General features: G+C 41.5%; 1 protein-coding gene across 15 annotated transcripts in view; it reads left to right on the top strand.

The window, feature by feature from the left end:
* The first annotated feature begins 6,368 nt into the window (after positions 1 to 6,368).
* Positions 6,369 to 17,164, top strand: part of slc8a2b (solute carrier family 8 member 2b) — a 29,769-nt gene continuing 18,973 nt past the window's right edge. For 5 of the 15 annotated variants that reach the window (XM_070906602.1, XM_070906604.1, XM_070906601.1 and 2 more), the window contains exons 1-8: positions 6,549 to 6,755; positions 9,416 to 9,553; positions 9,943 to 10,170; positions 10,879 to 11,072; positions 11,223 to 11,274; positions 13,762 to 13,887; positions 14,171 to 14,366; positions 15,620 to 15,750. In XM_070906602.1, the coding sequence (XP_070762703.1) occupies positions 6,684 to 6,755; positions 9,416 to 9,553; positions 9,943 to 10,170; positions 10,879 to 11,072; positions 11,223 to 11,274; positions 13,762 to 13,887; positions 14,171 to 14,366; positions 15,620 to 15,750 (1,137 nt within the window). In that variant the 5' untranslated portion in view covers positions 6,549 to 6,683. Of the gene's footprint in view, positions 6,756 to 9,415; positions 9,554 to 9,942; positions 10,171 to 10,878; positions 11,275 to 13,761; positions 13,888 to 14,170; positions 14,370 to 15,619; positions 15,751 to 17,164 lie in introns of all 15 variants that reach the window. The other 10 variants (XM_070906593.1, XM_070906594.1, XM_070906595.1 and 7 more) reach the window with 9 other exon arrangements.

A 17,164-nucleotide genomic window follows, 5' to 3' on the forward strand; every position in this document is an offset into this window, starting at 1 on the left:
TTGGCGACGTTTTATTTTACAGGTCATTTCAGAATCATTTCTTAATAATTAATAAGACATTTCCTGGAAATAACTAATATGTGCTACGAGTTGTAGGAAAATAGACGCAATGTTCAATTGATACAATTTCAGTGAATAACTTCATTGCTTGTGTAACATAGTCTTTTATGGTCAGCTGCGAGATTTGTCTACAGGCAACATACAGTTTAACAAATGTCAATGCTTTATGAAGCAGTTCGTTCCCAGGAAATTCCCATTAACCCTTTAATCAGTACCAAGTTAATTCTTTCCAGGAAACTTCCTAACTATTATGCCATTAAGGATCTTTAAGTCCTTTAAGTGTTTTTCTTCTCAGTTTTCTTTGGAACAACTTTTTACTTTTCAGGAACAAATTCAGAGTCGCTGTGACACTGTTTCATGTTGAAGTAAATGGAAATAAATGGTGCTGGTCAATATTTTGGGGTGAACTGACCCTTTAAAGGGTTTCCATAAAGACAAAGCAGCGCAGTGTGTGTGTGTGTGTGTGTGTGTCTGTGTGTGTATGTGGCAGTTTTTTGCTGAGAGGGCTTGATGTGCCCTCGGCCTCACTGGTCTCACACTCCAGGGAAGTGTGTGTGTGTGTGTGTGTGTGTGTGTGTGTGTGTGTGTGTGCATGTGTGTCCTCAGTAGGGAGAGATTAGTGTGTTTGTCCCACAGCTCAGTCATCCCCTGGTAATGAATGGTCTCTCTCTCTCTCTCTCTCTCTCCCTCTCTCTCTCTTTCTCTCTCTCTCTCTCTCTTTCTCTCTCTCTCTCTCTCTCCCCCACCCCAACACACACCCCTGATGATCGATTGCCCCACCAAACCTCTCCTCTGGTCGCCATGGCAACACACTGCGCCTGTACTCTGACTATAAACACGTTTAGGACCACAGTCCTCCATCCTCTCCTCACTCTGCCTCCCCTCCTCCACACCCACTCCTTCTTTCTCCACCTCATTGCCTCTTTTATCCCTCCATCTCTCCTTCTGCACCTCCCATCCCCACTTTCATCCCTATATAAACCCTTCTACCCATTCCACCACTCCTTTCATTTCTCCATCAAAGCCTTTCACTCCTCCTATGCATCCCCCCCTCCTCTCTTCTACACACTCCTCCCATCATCTCTCTTTGCAGACCACTCCCCTTTTCCTTCCATTCCTCCAACTCTGTCCTCTTTCTCTCCTTCATCTCCCATCCGTCCCTTCTCCTCCCCATCTCTCTCTTCTTTATCAGCAGCCCTGTTTCACAGAAAACATTTCTTTCTTTCTTTAACTGCTGCTTGTGCAAATGTCTCACCCAGAGAGATGCTTAAAAAGAAACATGTTTTAAAGAAATGAGACACACAGTTGTTAGCTTGATTGCACACATCTGCTTATAGGTACTAACTCATGAAATGGGATAGAGCGTGCCTGTGTCCTGTCCTTCTGATTAGCTGACTCTTGCTTGATGATGTTTCAAATCATCACGTCTCTGCCAACACATCAGTTAAATCACATTTTTCAAAGGGATTAAATGCAACGGTGGGTAAAATCGAGGTGAGTAGAAAGAAACTCCAATTATTAGCCTTCACTCTCAGCTCATCTTCACTTTGTATCCCTTTCATTTTGGAGATGCTCCCAGCTTGACACCAAGAGAAATTAACCAAGAAGCTGAAACAGATTGTTAAACAGGAAACAGGAGAGTGTGAAAGAGGAGAAGAAATTAAATCAATACACCTACATGTAACTAATGACATCAGTCTACCCACAAATCACTCTTATGGTAAATGTCAAATAATTAAAATCTAATTTCTGAGGCTGCTAGTGTTTATAAAAGGTCGAATTAAAGAAAAATATTATCTGGCACTTAAGTACTGTACTTAAGTACAATTTTGAGGTGCTTGTACTTTACCTGAGTATTTCCATTTTATGCCACTTATACTCCACTACATTTCAGAGGGAAATATTGTACTTTTTTCTCTGCTACATTTATTTGATACCTTTAGTTACTTTGCAGATTCAGATTATTAACAAATATAATCAACAATTAAATTATGATGTATTATTATAGATTAAAATAAGACTTTATTGATCCCTTGGTGGCAGTAGTAAAACATAAGCTCCAGCTTTACCAGCTGTAATGTACATATTCATGCATTAATAATTATAATCTGATGATATTATTTTGAAATGGTCCTTCTACATTATGAGTACTTTTACATTTTGTGCTTTAAATATAGCTTGATGCTAATACTTTTGTACTTTTACATAAGTAAAAGATCTGAATCCTTCTTCCACTACTGCCGCTTCCTCTCTGTCACCTGAACTCACTTCAAATGCAAAGAAAAGAAGTGTACGCGGGGGGGTTGCTGAGCAGTAGATACAGTAGATAAAGAAATTGTTAAAATGCATCTCTGCACATCTCCATTCATCATCCACGATATCAAGTATTTGGTACACAATATATTCTACAGTATATTTTTCTTATTGTAAATAATTCCCATGATCCCATTAAAGACTGATATATCTTATTTCACTGTGCTGTAGAGCTGCATTGTTGTCCAAAAAACTATTAAAATCACATCAATGAGCCACAGTTTATTTTGACTCAATCCCACATCCACCAGCCTGCTGCTGGAAAAACTCACTGTTGTGCTAAATTTGCAGATGAAAATAGTCCCCAACTAGCACACGATTTATTCCTGTTTAAGTAACATTTGATTTAAACTGCGTGTTTAAGGAGATAATTTCCTGAAACGAAACTACATATTTGTGAGACTGTATGTATAGATTTATGTCATCAGTAGCAACAAACAGGCAAACTTTGTAATGTGAGCAAACAGATTTCTTTGTGAGTGTGTGTGTGTGTGTGTGTGTGTGTGTGTGTGTGTGTGAGAGAGAGAGAGAGTGTACAGTGATGAGTAGGCAGACACCATTGCCTTCAGCTATCCATCGATGAAGATTGGCCTCAAAATGAAAAAGTGATGACAGAGGGAAGAAGGATGACTGTGTGTGTGTGTGTGTGTGTGTGTGTGTGTGTGTCAGTGTGTGTCATCCACACTGTGACACTATGAGCCTTGCCGCTGTTTATATATGTTTGAATATACTGCATGTGCAGACTATTATATACATTTCATTAGAACCAGTTCACATCAGTCTCTGTCTGTTTTACTTGGATCTCAGCTGATAATTGGATTCTAATATGAGACAGACCAATAGGACAACAGGAGCCTGGAGCTCCTCATCTGATGACAGACGACATTTCATCCTGACGCCATGATTTTCATTTCGTTCCTGTTGTGTTCGTTGGCAGCACTGCTCTGCAGTCCTTTAGTGTCCCGTTGTGTTCAGGCCACAGCAGATACAAAGAAGAAAATACGGAAAACGGACATGTTGTCTAGTTACACAAATCCAAAGTGAAACCACACAGAATCTAAATATCTAACAATATCTATTTAAATATTTGCGGTCTCCGCTTGAGTGGTCAGTTTTATCAAGGAGACATTCAGCAGTTTGTTACAGCTTCACTAACACTACAGTTCCTGGTTGCGTGTGTGAATGTACAACATGATCCTGGCATGAAAAGAAACACTTTGTGGTTATTTTAGAATCATCTGAAGGCTGTTTTTAAGAGTTTTTGATGAGACAACTATGTCTGCTCATGCAAATTGTAAAAGTATATTCTCAGGAAGGAAGTCAAAGCTTATTAGAGGTTTCCGTTAAAGGTAATCAGCAGTATAATGAAAAAGTGATGTTCAGATATCTTTTTTTATGTTCATGTGAACCAAACTATTCGAATGATAACTGAAACGTGAAGCTTTGAGGCATTTCTTCAGCCTTTTAGCACAAATTATTGAAGATGTGATGTAATTTATAAGAAGCTGAAAATGAAGAGTCTCTCCAAATGTTTGAACAGATTTCATCAAAAGACCCACAGATAAAATAAACACACAAAAACACCTGAATGAAGGAGCTTCGACTGAAACATACAAAACAATTATGGACTTTTAAAATGTATATTTTACTTTATGTCATGTACAGAAACTTTAGAGAGAAATATGTGCAGAAAATACAGGAAATAGAAGTTAGTAAAAAGAGAAGGTCTGATCTAACCGAGGTTAGCCGAGGTGTGTAACGGTTTAAAACAGAAGGTGTTGGCAGGTGCTTTCCACCTCACAAATGGACGGATGGAGAGAGAGGCACAAGATTAAGGGCCGATGCACATAACAGGGTTCAGTCCATCTGTCCATGCTTTGGTTTCACGCTGAGGTTTAAATCTCACCAGCTGGCAGAGGCGTTGTTGCATACACACACACACACACACACACGCGCACACACACACACACACACACACACAGTCACAGTGTTGTAGAGATACACAAGACAGGGAGCCAAAAAGCAGAAAAAACTTATCCCAAAACAAAATATAGTATAAACGCACATATACAACATCAGGCTAACTTGGCTTGTTTACTATGTTACTGAACGTTGCTGTCACCCTGAACGTCCCGCCGAACCCCATTGAAAAATCTGCCAGTTCAATAAAATGTTGCTTGATAGTCTATGTGGAAAAAAAGGAACAAATAGTATAGTATATAGTATATTGATCAGCCAAATCCAGTCAGGTACAGCCCTATAGTTTGCAGAATAAACACACACATAGACGACACAAACAAACAAACCTGATCTGTGAACTACGAAGCAGCCAGGCTGTCTTTGCGTTAGCTGGCTCGACAAAACCTAAAATCCCAGTCAGGGATAATGGGTATCCCAACGGTGGTCATCAACTTTCTTTGTTAACCCAGGTTTTCAGGGTCTGTGCACGTTCCTATGAAAAGGGGGCGTGTAGGAGGTGTCGTTTGACTCTTCTTCTGCATAAAATGGACCGATCGCGTGCTCACTACTCGATGCCTGATATCAGACATAATTGTCAACTTATTTCACTCAGTTTCCATCTTCAGTCTGACATTGCCTCCACTCTAACTGATTGGGATTTGATTTTCCCTAACCCATCACTAGGGACCAACGTTTCTGAATCTTGACAACAGCTTGTCAACAGCGTTAGTCCGCGCTAACCCATTAATCTCGCTTCGCAGTACACCTCTCTGGTCTCAGTCTTTCTACCCCTTCTCTCTTCCTCATCTTCTAATTTCTCTCCTTCCTTTTTCCTCCTTTCCTTCTTGCTCTTCATCTCTTTCTTGTAACCTCCTCTGTTCTTTTCTAACTTTCATTTCTTCTTCACCGCCTCTTTTGTACTTTTCTGTGTGCTGGTGACTCACTCCCGTGAATAGAAATTGCCAGGGTCTCCAAGTCCAAATCACGTCATCTGCTATGAATCACGCTTTTCATCTGCTCTTTCCCCCAGAATTCCTTTGTGTGTGTGTTCATGTTGAATGTTTGAATGTACTCACTTAAGTTCTTGCTTAATATTCTAGGACCCGTGGACAAGAGTGGAGGCAAGGTTAGGGTTATAGAATAGAAATGAGTCCGGACTCTTTCTGGAAAACACAGGCAGCTTCTTGAAATGGATTTTGACATTGAAAAGCAAAAAAAAGAGTGAGAAGAGAGAGAGAGAAAAAGATGTTCTTGGATGTGCTTAACCTTGGTTCCAATGAAAACAAACATGTAGATATACAAGGTCTTAAACTCTTTCGTCATATAAATACAGAGGTGAAGTCACCTTTTTTTTCGTTGAGGTTGTTTGACTTTGTGTTGCTGACACTCTGTAGGTTCTTTAGGTTTGTGGGAAATGGTTATAGTCCCTATTTGCCATAGCCAATATACCAATTACACAGATGTTAGCTGTAGCTGTTTGCTGTCTTGACATGTACACGTCGACTGCATGTGTGCCTGTGAGTGTGCGCTTTTTTGTGACAGCTTTGACTGAGACTGATCTTAAAACTTACCTCAGTTTCCTCTTGTCCTGTATGTTCATCAGGAGTCATCAGGATACATGCAAAGGTTTTGCTCAAGTTGAAATATTTTCCACTCTGGTGGACGTATCTTGGCCTCACCTCTCGCCACAGCGAGTCTGCTTCATGTCCACTCTTGTCTTTGCTGCAACTTTGTGTTTACTAGCAGCCCCCAAAATTAGCTTTGTGTTCCATCGAACAGTTCTTTTCACGGACACGACAAAACGAAAAGCTCTTTGAGGAACAAGCTAGGTAGGATTTTAAGATAGGAGAGGTGTGTCACAAACTAATTTGCTCTTTCTTTTTTCCTTCTCTCTCTCTCCCCCTTTAGGTGAGCTAGTCACACCACCCTTAGCTCTACCCAGCGCCTCCCCTTCCCACCTCCCTCTTCCTCAGCCTAATCCCATCATCCTCTGCCTCACCCTTTCCTCCCGCTTCTTGTGGGAACCCCACACCGCCATGTCTCTCTTCGCCTCTCCCACCCCCTTCCTCCTCCTCTTCCTCCTCTTCCTCCTCCCACTGCCTCCCTGCCAGCCGGAGTCCCAGCGTAGCGAGCCCAGCAGCGACCCCAACCTGCGAGATGTCTCGCCCTCCATGTTTCCCTCCTCCTTCCCGCCTTCCATGTCTTATAGTAACAGCACCGGGTCAAACCGAAGAGACAAGTGTGAGGAAGTGCCGGTGTGCAAGCCCGGCATCCTGCTGCCCGTTTGGAAGCCCAACCGGCCCGGGCTCGGGGACCAGGTGGCCAGAGCTACGGTCTACTTTGTGTCACTCATGTACATGTTCCTGGGAGTGTCCATCATCGCAGACCGCTTCATGGCGTCCATAGAGGTCATCACGTCCCAGGTGAGAATGAGTACATGGGTGGTGTAGTGAAACAAAAAGTCGTGGGAATAACCATGGATGCATCATGTGAGTGACTTGTTGTTATATGTTATGTAGTGCTGATCTTGTTATTTCATTTGATTTGAAAGCTTACATCCCTACTATCATCTGTCCAATAAATCATCTTTAAAGCAGCAGATCCTCTCATCTGAGAAGCACTTTGGCACTTTGCTTCATAAATTGGACCGGTAATGTTCATGGGGATTGTTTTTACGCATATTTAACATTGACTTTTCCCAGATTTGCATCCTTGAAAAGTTAGTTGGATTTGAATTTCTTCTTCAAGGGAAAAATGCAGTGGTCAGAATTAAATGAAGCATAGTGCCGATAAAGCCATAAAGCAAAGATCTAATTTCAAAATAATTGTCTTTTTATTGTCTCTATTGTGAAGCGCCTTAACACTGAAAAGAGACAACATTACAGAAATCCAACAAAAGTTAGCCATCAACACAATATCCTCTCAGGGATTTTGGCTCAAACGTAGCGTCAACAGAGATGATGATGCATTAAGTCAGCATTAAACTTCTCCATAATTCTTGGCACTTGACACACAAGTGTTATTGTTAACTATGTTCAAGGTTTGTGAGTGTGTTAGATGACTACTGAGGTAATGAAGCTTCCAGTGAATGTGCTGGCGTCATCATGTTATTGTCTCTTTACTGCAAACCAGGCCTGATCAGTTTTCTTAATGGGGATTACATAGATTTCCCTCTCCATCCATTTATCCAGGCAGAGACAGAGCTGTGTGTTTACCCGAGAGGATAACATGAAGTGCATCTATTTGCACCCAACACAGCAGGAATTACTGATGTGTAGTCTATCACTCTCAGTATATAGTACAGCTGGTGGTCTTGTCCCAGGCGGTCTGAAATAGTTCAGGCGTTGAGGTTATGCTGTTATAAGCACTGTAGAAAAAGAGAGGAAGGGTCCCATGAGGTTTGAATGGAGGCTGATGTTCAGTACGAGAGAGGAGGACGAGGAGATGTGAAGGTCAGCTGGAGGGAGAAAAAAGCACAGGAAGGAAATAGGAAGGACAAAGAAGAACAGACTCACTAAAGGCACAAATAAGTCAGGACCATCTTCCTTTTGGTTAGTCGCAAACCTTATTTGCCTACTGTGCTCCTCAATGTGAGAACAGTGCAGGTTTAATGAGAGAGTTTAACACAACATCGACAGATTAGCATGTCATTACTGATGTCACATTTATTCTATTTTTTGTTTGTAGCCTCAGAGGGTTTATGTTTCATGGTGCCTGGTACCCAAAGCTAGAGGCTCATTAAGCTGCTTTGCTGTTTTACAAACATGCTCTTTCGTTTTTTTTTCCGCGACTGCTGAGTATTTAGAAGCAGTTTTGTCCTGTTTCTGTTTTACTTCTGTGAAAAAAATATGATGTATATAAATTAACCTAACCTGAAGTGTGACTGAGTCCACTCGGGAATGGCTGTAGCATGCTGAAAGACAGAGCTGCCCACTCCAAATGTGAAGCATCACCTGATCTGATGTAGTGCCTGTTGTCTGAGACAGGGCTGATCAGCAGGAAGTAAATGCAGTCTAAACAGGACAAAGACAAATAAATACATACAACTCTTTCTTTAGTCGCTCTCTCTCACTCTAGTCACTCATTCCGTGGACTTTGCTTACGTCTACAATGCCTCTGATTCTTCTTCTGCATTTAGTTTGAAAGTTGGGCTGCTAACACTCAATAGATGCATCAGCAAAGAGGGGATGAATATAAAGAGAAATGAAAGTGTTAATGGGGGACGAAGGTGTTCATCCATCCTTTTCAAGACCAATGTAAATGAATGTCCTATTGTGTATCCCACAATCCATCAATGTGGCTGCCACAACAACACCTCCTTTGGCAGAGGGTTGCTTTGTCCTTTGTCCTTTGTGTGTGTGTGTGTGTGTGTGTGTGTGTGTGTGTGTGTGTGTGTGTGTGTTGCACTGTGTGTGTGTGTGTTTGCTCTCGTATTATGAGGATTTATGCGGAGACATACAGTGTATACAGTAGAGAGTACATCAGTGAATAAACTGCAGCAGAGACAGATGGAGAAGTCTGTCTTTGTGTGGTCACAGGTTTGATCCCACCACAGCTACTCAGATGTGCTGTTTCGGCAGTGGTTTTCCCCGAAATCACCTCAGAAATCACCTGTCAGTCAAACTGTGGGGGCGGGACTCTGATTTCCTGTAAAGTTTATCTGCTTCATTTTATTTCCCCCACTGGATATTATAGCTATTGCTGCTACAGGGTACAAGAGAAGACCTTGAAGACAAAAGAGTAATTTCATTAAATGGTATATCATGTTATAATGAGTATATGCTGCAATAGTAACAACTAATGTGAATCCAAATACAGTAAACAAATATGACTTAAATACGACAGCTCAGTATTACAACTACAAGTATGACATGTAACTGTATGTAGGGTACATTCAGTGAGGATTTTAAACCATTAATCTTGTGGTTTGAGTGGGACAAATTACACCTTTATCATTCGGCTAGTACCTGCCGGTCTAATCAGCCTCAGGAAGCACCTCTGGGGCTGTGAAGGGGATTTAAAGCTTGGTTATAGAGTTATTCAACACATTTGTGTGTGTGCGTGTGTGTGTTTGGGCCAACAGGAGAAGGAGGTGACCATCACGATGCCTAACGGGGAAACATCAGTGGCGACTGTTCGAATCTGGAACGAAACGGTGTCCAATCTGACACTCATGGCTCTGGGCTCCAGCGCTCCGGAGATACTGCTGTCTGTTATAGAGGTGCACACACACTCTCACGCACACTCCACCGTGTCTTTTTATCACAGGGGTTTATGTGGATTCATTGATGCCACCAGCACTGCTCACCTCCTCTTTCCTGCTCCTTCCATCTTCATCAAGTGTTTCATTTCTTTATTCTAAAGCAAAATACTCAGATTCCTTTGCAGCTGTATCTGTATACCCAGAATATCTTCTGCAGGGAGCACGTTGTTAAATCAACATCTAGTTAATCATTTTTAAAGCAGAGCAATAATTTTGCATTACATTTCAAACAATAATGACAAATCAAGCCATGTTTTTTAAATTACTTTAAAGTAACTCTCTGTCTATTGTTTGGATTCTAGTCATCAATATCGGTCTCTTCCCTCCCACACATTATATCTCTCCAGGTGTGCGGTCACAAGTTCAAGGCTGGTGAGTTGGGACCAGGAACCATTGTTGGCAGCGCCGCCTTCAACATGTTTGTGATCCTCGGGATCTGCGTGTGGACGATCCCCCCTGGCGAGACCCGCAAGATCAAACACCTCAGGGTGTTCTTCATCACCGCCTTCTGGAGCATCTTCGCCTACATCTGGCTCTACCTCATCCTGTCTGTCATGTCGCCGGGTGTCGTCGAGGTGAGACAGACTCCGTGGGGTTTAGAGGAAAAGAGGAAAGACAGGATTAAGAGAGAGTGGGTGGTGACAGTGATACGGAGTGTCACCGTTCATCAGTACAGTCAACACAAAAGCAGCAGGAGTGTTAGTTGCGATGCCATTTTTGTCAGACTCTGAGGTTATGCAGATCAGGTGCAATAACGGCATGAAGCAAACAGAAAATATTGAATTAAATATTGAAATACTGTCTTCAATATTAAATGTCTCTCATATGGATGGAGGTTGGGGTGAATGTGGGAGGGAGACATGTTGGTTGCTGTTATGGCTCCGTCATTGGTTGCTCATGTAACTGTCTCTTGTGGGATACATTTACATTGCTGCTGTAAATGAATATTTGGGGAGCTGTATTTTAATATTTTGCTGGGTTGATGTGCGTTTCTAACAGTGTTGGCTTCTAAATCATGTCGTGCCAAACGTCTGTGTAGTATGTTAAACTAGAAGCCATTTGAATTGGATGCTGGAACTAGCTACCTAGCCTAGCAGCCTAATGCAAGGCTAGTCGGCCTGGACTTTTGTTTTATGCTTTCATTTATGATTGTACCTGCACCCAGTTTCAGGAACTACATGCCCAAAGGGAGGAAGTGATGTTGTTTTTAATGACCTTTAATCAAACACCTGACAACATGCTGAACAAAGATAATGAGGAGAATCTGTATGTGTGTGTTTCAGGTGTGGGAGGCCCTGGTGACCCTGCTGTACTTCCCAGTGTGTGTCATCCTGGCTTGGATCGCTGACCGCCGCCTGCTCTTCTACAAGTACATGGGCAAGCGTTACCGTGCCGACAAGCGCCACGGCATCGTCGTGGAGACCGAGGGAGACTTGACACCCAACAAGGGTGGCATGGAGATGATCATAGACGGCAAGTTCCCACCACGAGGGAGCGCCGTGGTACCCGCCGAGAACTGTGGGGGCGTAACTCAGGACGGCACAGCAGGCGCTGCAGCCAATAACATCGGTGCGGCAGCGGGTGCCATGGCAACGGGAGCCAGGGGCAACCTGCCCAACTCGAACAGCGCAATGGTCAATATGGAGAGCAGCAAGGAGCTGGACGAGAGCCGCAAAGAGGTGAGAGACACAGAGAGAGAAATGTAGAGAGAACTGTTCTGGAAACAAACATGACAAACTATTGACTATTAATCGATATTCAATGGCCCCAACTTAACACTGCAGATTGCAGCCAGACGAGTACAAGCTCATCTCAACCTCCACGTTGTAAACGTAAACAAACACGTCATTTGAGTACTTGTGTAATTATAGGAAAGATTTTCAAAAAGAGAACAACTGATGCAAAAACAGAATTGATGTTCATAACATGGCCTGAAACCAGAAGGACTCTTTCAGTTTTGTTTCCTTTTATTTTGGAGTAGCTAACAAAGCGCATAGACAGAGACAAAACGTCTGTCATGTCTTAGACAGTGTTCAGACTGAAAACAGTCCTGCATTAAAACAAGTGGCTTCGCTGGCGGTGTTGTGTTGTTTCAGGGACCATTGACAACTACAATCCAGGAAGTCCAGTTTGAGTAACAGATCAATGAGTTTGAAGGCTTATCAGAGGCCAAAACACTGCAGAGGTTCATAATTACAGTTCTGGAAAGTCACAGTGTTATATTTCATCACGACGATCACAAGGTGCACAGTAGAGACACAGTGTTCATGTTACAAAGTAATCCAACAGGATTGTGCAATTGTGTGTATTTGCCAACACAGCCACTTGCATCCCTGACCCTGCGCTGTTTTGCTGGAGTCTCGTGTGACGTGATAACTGTACCTGTCATGCCTTAATACTCCATAATACCCCCCCTCTTTTTTCAATCCAGCAAAACGTCCCAGACACACCACCACTCACCCTAACCCATCAACATTTATTCAAAAGCACATTTACAGAGAGGGTGAAATGATAAAGAGAGCGAAGGAAGTTTAATTCACACATAAGACCCTGTTATCACTGCAGTTTGTGCTCTGTAATAATTCTGTAATCTCATTTTGCAGTTTTTTTCTTGGTGAAAAATGCAGTTAACATAGAAAACGCTATTTCTGCTGTCGTGATTATGACATGATTGCAGTGCAAAATAACGGATCATTTCCCTGCAGGAGACAGTAAAAGTTGCTGATAAAATATTGGGGCTGTTTCCAGCTGTGATGAATGGCTGCAGTTTAGATTTCCATTTCCTAAAGTGATGCATGCGTGCTTTGTTCTGTTGTTTTTTTTACTTGATTGTTAAGTTTACACAGAAAACAGTTAACGGTCTCAGTAGATGCAGAGGGAATGAAGGTTACATCCACATTTTCGCCCACCGCTGACCAAGATGTCATCTACTTACTATCAAACTCACTCTTATACACACACACTGCACATATACGCACAGCTTCAAGTCTCTTCATGTCATGGTATTGCACTTTCCCAACATCATGTATGTGTGATGTGTCTCTCTCGTGTCTGGTGGACATGAAAACAAGACAAGAAACCGCCTGTCAGGCGAGTCACACCTGCAGGTTGTGCTCTCTCTCCCCACATCAACAGATGGCTCATGTCCCATTAAAATGCCTGCAACCTTTTTTTATTTGGTTCTGTTTCTTTCTCCTGAAAATGAAAAAAGAAAGAAATACATTTAACATGTTAGCGTATTTAATTCTATTCATTGTTTGTTCTAAGTTAAGTATTTATCAGTAAATGTGCAGAGCACCTGTTGGCTTTTATTCAGAGTGATTGAGAATGAGCATATATTATCTAACCTATTATCTAAAACCTGTTATATTGGGGTTTGGGTGGCTTAAGGTGCCATGACAAAAAAGTTCAGTTGTTTAAAAAGGTTTGGGGAAACTGCTTCAAATCACAGAGAAAAAAAACATCATTCAGAAGACCTGAAAGAAATTAATTAAAAATCCATACAGTTGTTCTCACTTTCACATTCTCAGCTCAAACCATGGTGTTATGGAGAAAAAGTCCTCCTCCCAGCAAAAGAACATGTCAAACTTAATACTTGGCAGCAGTTAAACGTCTGATCCTGAAAAGGATTAAGTGGAGTAGAGAAAATTAACAAATGATTAATTTGATTGTAATTGCATTTCATATTATACTTTTATATTAATAATAATAATATTTTCTGAATCAGCCTTTACATTTTTTGAATGTAGCTAAACAATGCTGATGAATTAAACCAAACTATCTTCTGGTTAGTTTTATTGCTTAAACCTTAAGGGATGAAATGTTCTTTCTTTTTTCCAGTTGGTGCTAAAAATCTTTTTTAAAAGTTGTTAAAACTCGCATTCAATCTGCATCTAAACGGTGTGGAAATGTTTTTTAACAGCTTCTAAAGTTGCAGAATTCTTTTCAACCCACAGATGAAACCAAGCCACCGTTCAACAGAAGTTAAAACATGAAAAGAATTTGATAATTTGCTAATAGGAAGTGCTTTTTGAAAGTTCAAGCACAAGTGAGGCAGTGGCTTTGTTGTTGAGCTTGAAGCTGAAGCAGTCAGTGTTTGTATGAACAGCCATGCACGCAGTCAGTGTGTGTGGATATTTGTGTGTGACCTCTCGTCTGTCCTTCAGGTGATTCGTATCCTGAAGGAGCTGAAGCAGAAATATCCCGACAAAGAGCTGGACCAGCTGGTGGAGCTGGCCAACTACTACGCACTGCTGCACCAACAGAAGAGCAGAGCCTTCTACCGCATACAGGTAACACACACACACACACACACACATTATTCATAAATAGTCCCTGAATGAACACACAAGGTTGTCCAGACCTACAAGAGGACATAAAGCAGTTCAAGGACTTCGTAGACTGAATTTCTGTATTTGCAACTCATTTCAGAATCAGCTCATGTTGAAACAGAACTACAAATGTGACGCATCACATTTAAGAAATTTGTGTCTATTTCTTGATGTGAAAGTTTTGAAAATTAGAACCAACGTGAAGGAAGCTCTCTACACTTTCTTTTAACCCGTCTCCCTCAAGGCAACTCGTATGATGATCGGAGCTGGTAACGTCCTGAAGAAGCACGCAGCGGACCACGCCCGCCGTACAGCCGTGACTGACGAGGAAGCACCAGAAGAAGAAGACCAGGGGATATGCAGCCGCATCTCATTTGAAAGCGCCCACAGTCAGTGCATGGAGAACTGCGGTGTTCTGACACTGGCTGTAATCTGCCAAGGTAGTGAAACCAATAAGTCGTAAGCTAATATTGAGTTGATATAAATAAGTTAGAAGATTAGTGTGGTAATAAAGTATAAAATCTTTCTTTCCTTCAAATGAATGCTTGCATTTGAACTTAATTTTTTATCTGTCTTTGATCTTCTCTAAGTTTCATTAACTTTTTTCTGCAATCCGAACTTGAAGCAATAAACCATAACTGCAGTAACACACTGGCCTGCTCTGTAATTACTGGATTAAAGCAGTGATAAAAGAAGTGCTCAGATCCTTTACTTAAAAGTTAACCCCACAGATTTAGTATGCACTTCTAGTGCCAAAAAAGTAACATCCGACTCCTAGAGTGTCTTTTAGTACAACTGCACGCCTTTATCCTGAGTGACAGGTCGCCATGGTAGCGCCTTGTCAATCACAAGGTAGCCCGGCCCTGAAGCATACCCTGTCTATTTTACTCTCAATGGGACCATAATTTACTAAAACTAGTGACTATAGACTCACGAGGAAAATGTTTACTGAGGTAATAAATCAAGTGAGAAATAGGGTCACTTTCTCATAGACTTCTATGCAATCTGACTTCTTTTAGCAACCAATGGAGTCGCCCTCGGCTGGCCATTAGAAAGGATGCAGGTTTAAGGCACTTACACATTGGCTTCACTTTTCAGACCCGGAGGTTGGTGCTTGATCTGGTATGTGGGAGTGTTATGCTAGTAGCGGCTAGTGTAGCCTCAGGTGGCTGGCCTTACGCACTTTACCTTACACTGGTCATTTTTAAACTTGTAGTCTTCAGCCCCAACTGACGGTGACTCACCTGACATCACTTGAGGCAATTCATCAGATTTCAGAGTTGTGTAGAAGTATAACGTAGCTATATGTTCTTTCCACCACTGGATTAAAGACAACAGCGATGGACATTGCTTCTTTATTTGTATTCTGCTGGTCATTAAAAGTAGAGTCTTATTCAGGTCTAATCTGCTCTACAGAGTAACAAAGGAAACAAAGGAAATTTCCAGCAATAACCTCCCTATGATGAGAAACTTTTACTTTAGATCAGAGCAGAGATTTATCAGGATGTGAAATGTTTCATTCATCATGTTCTCAAAGCAGAACAATCTTTTCATATAACTAAAGGTAGGTTGTGGATTCAGGCTGTAAACATTAGGGCTTATTTTAATGACACAAACGGGTTCATGCGTGTGTTTATACACAGATTTGAAAAATGATCATGTGAGGTATGCCCACTGTTATTCTGCTGTTTAGGGGGTCTGGGAGAGAACACCTTCTATGTGGACTACAGGACAGAGGACGGTTCAGCCAACGCTGGATCAGATTATGAATACAGTGAAGGAACACTGGTATTCAAACCTGGAGAGACTCGCAAAGAGATTAAGGTGAGTGAAGAGAAGGACACGAGCTGGAAGAGAAAACTAAACCAAGAAGCACTTCAACACTGAGCACTGCACCACAAACCACCTAAAAGACAAGACCTGGTCTTTTAGTTTTTTGGAGATGAGGTGAAACTCTAATGATCCCTGTGGGGAAATAGTATAAGTAGCCTATCATATACATTATGAAACAGGAGATCTGTCAGCTCATCCCAAAAGCTCTGAGGTCAAAGTTGTCTTTGTTGAAAGATTTGAAATAGAAGCTGATACACTGATATAAATGTACCAACCTCTGACGTTGAATTCAAACACAGACACACACACACTTCTGGATCTGGATCTGGTGCAGGAGGAGCTCTGGTCTGAGACAAGTTTTACTTTATGGAGCTGCATAAACATGCTGCAGGCTTCTGAATAACCTGCAGTGTGGCTGTAAAGTCTGGAAAGATATCCAAGGAGATCAGAGTGAGTGGAAGGAGGGGTTTGGGGGGGGGGGGGGGGTGATGAGATAAATGATGAGAGTCCCAACAGGAGAGACAGAGTAAGGCTGAGGAGAGACAGATGTTGAGATTCAAGGAGAGGAGGGAAAAATTCTGCTGCTACTATCCAAATTACTAGCATTTTCTGCAGCTATACTTTACTGTATGGACCAGAGAAGCACAAACCCTTTAGTTGTTCTGCAATTAAGGACAGAAACTTTGGTAGCTTGTCACCTTTACCTTCAAATTTGGGTGTTTTTTCCATTGTTTTACAGCCTTGTTAGCCTATCACACTGCTTTAACCTTTGTGAAAAATGAGTGCAACCGATACTGAAGCTGAAGATACTGAGCACAGACGATTTCAAACAAATGAAAAACATAAGAATGACAAAATGAATGAAATGAAAGTGGAGATGTTTTACAGGAAGAAAGAAAGATTTATACTTATACTTTATACTTCAAACAAGAAGCAATTGATGTAGTTATTATCCAAGAATAATTAATAAAAGAATCATGTCACAATTCCGGTTTTAGTACATAATTAAATTAAAACAGTAAAGGACAACTTATATTCCCACTTTATTCAAACTTTAAAAATCATCTTGTATTTTAAATGATTTATACTGATAACTTGTACTTTTGAGTCAAATCTAAAAAGAACGAAGGAACATCGGAAGGAAGATGATCAGACCAAGTTCACTGTCTTTGATTACAAATGTTCCCAAACTTTTTTCTCCACAATCTGAACTTGGGATCAAACAACACAGCAAAGATTTTTTTTTTTAAAGCGCACTATGCTGTGTGATTTAAAAGCATATAGGATGATTACACGAGGTAAAGACGAGGTAAGCCGGATAATCTCTCCTCAGATTTAAAGTTTGATAAAAGATCAAAAGAAGTGTGAGGGCTGGATGAGAGACGAGTGGTGCAATAGCCTGAAG

This window comes from Enoplosus armatus, chromosome 5, assembly GCF_043641665.1.
Source record: "Enoplosus armatus isolate fEnoArm2 chromosome 5, fEnoArm2.hap1, whole genome shotgun sequence".
NCBI lineage: Eukaryota > Metazoa > Chordata > Actinopteri > Centrarchiformes > Enoplosidae > Enoplosus > Enoplosus armatus.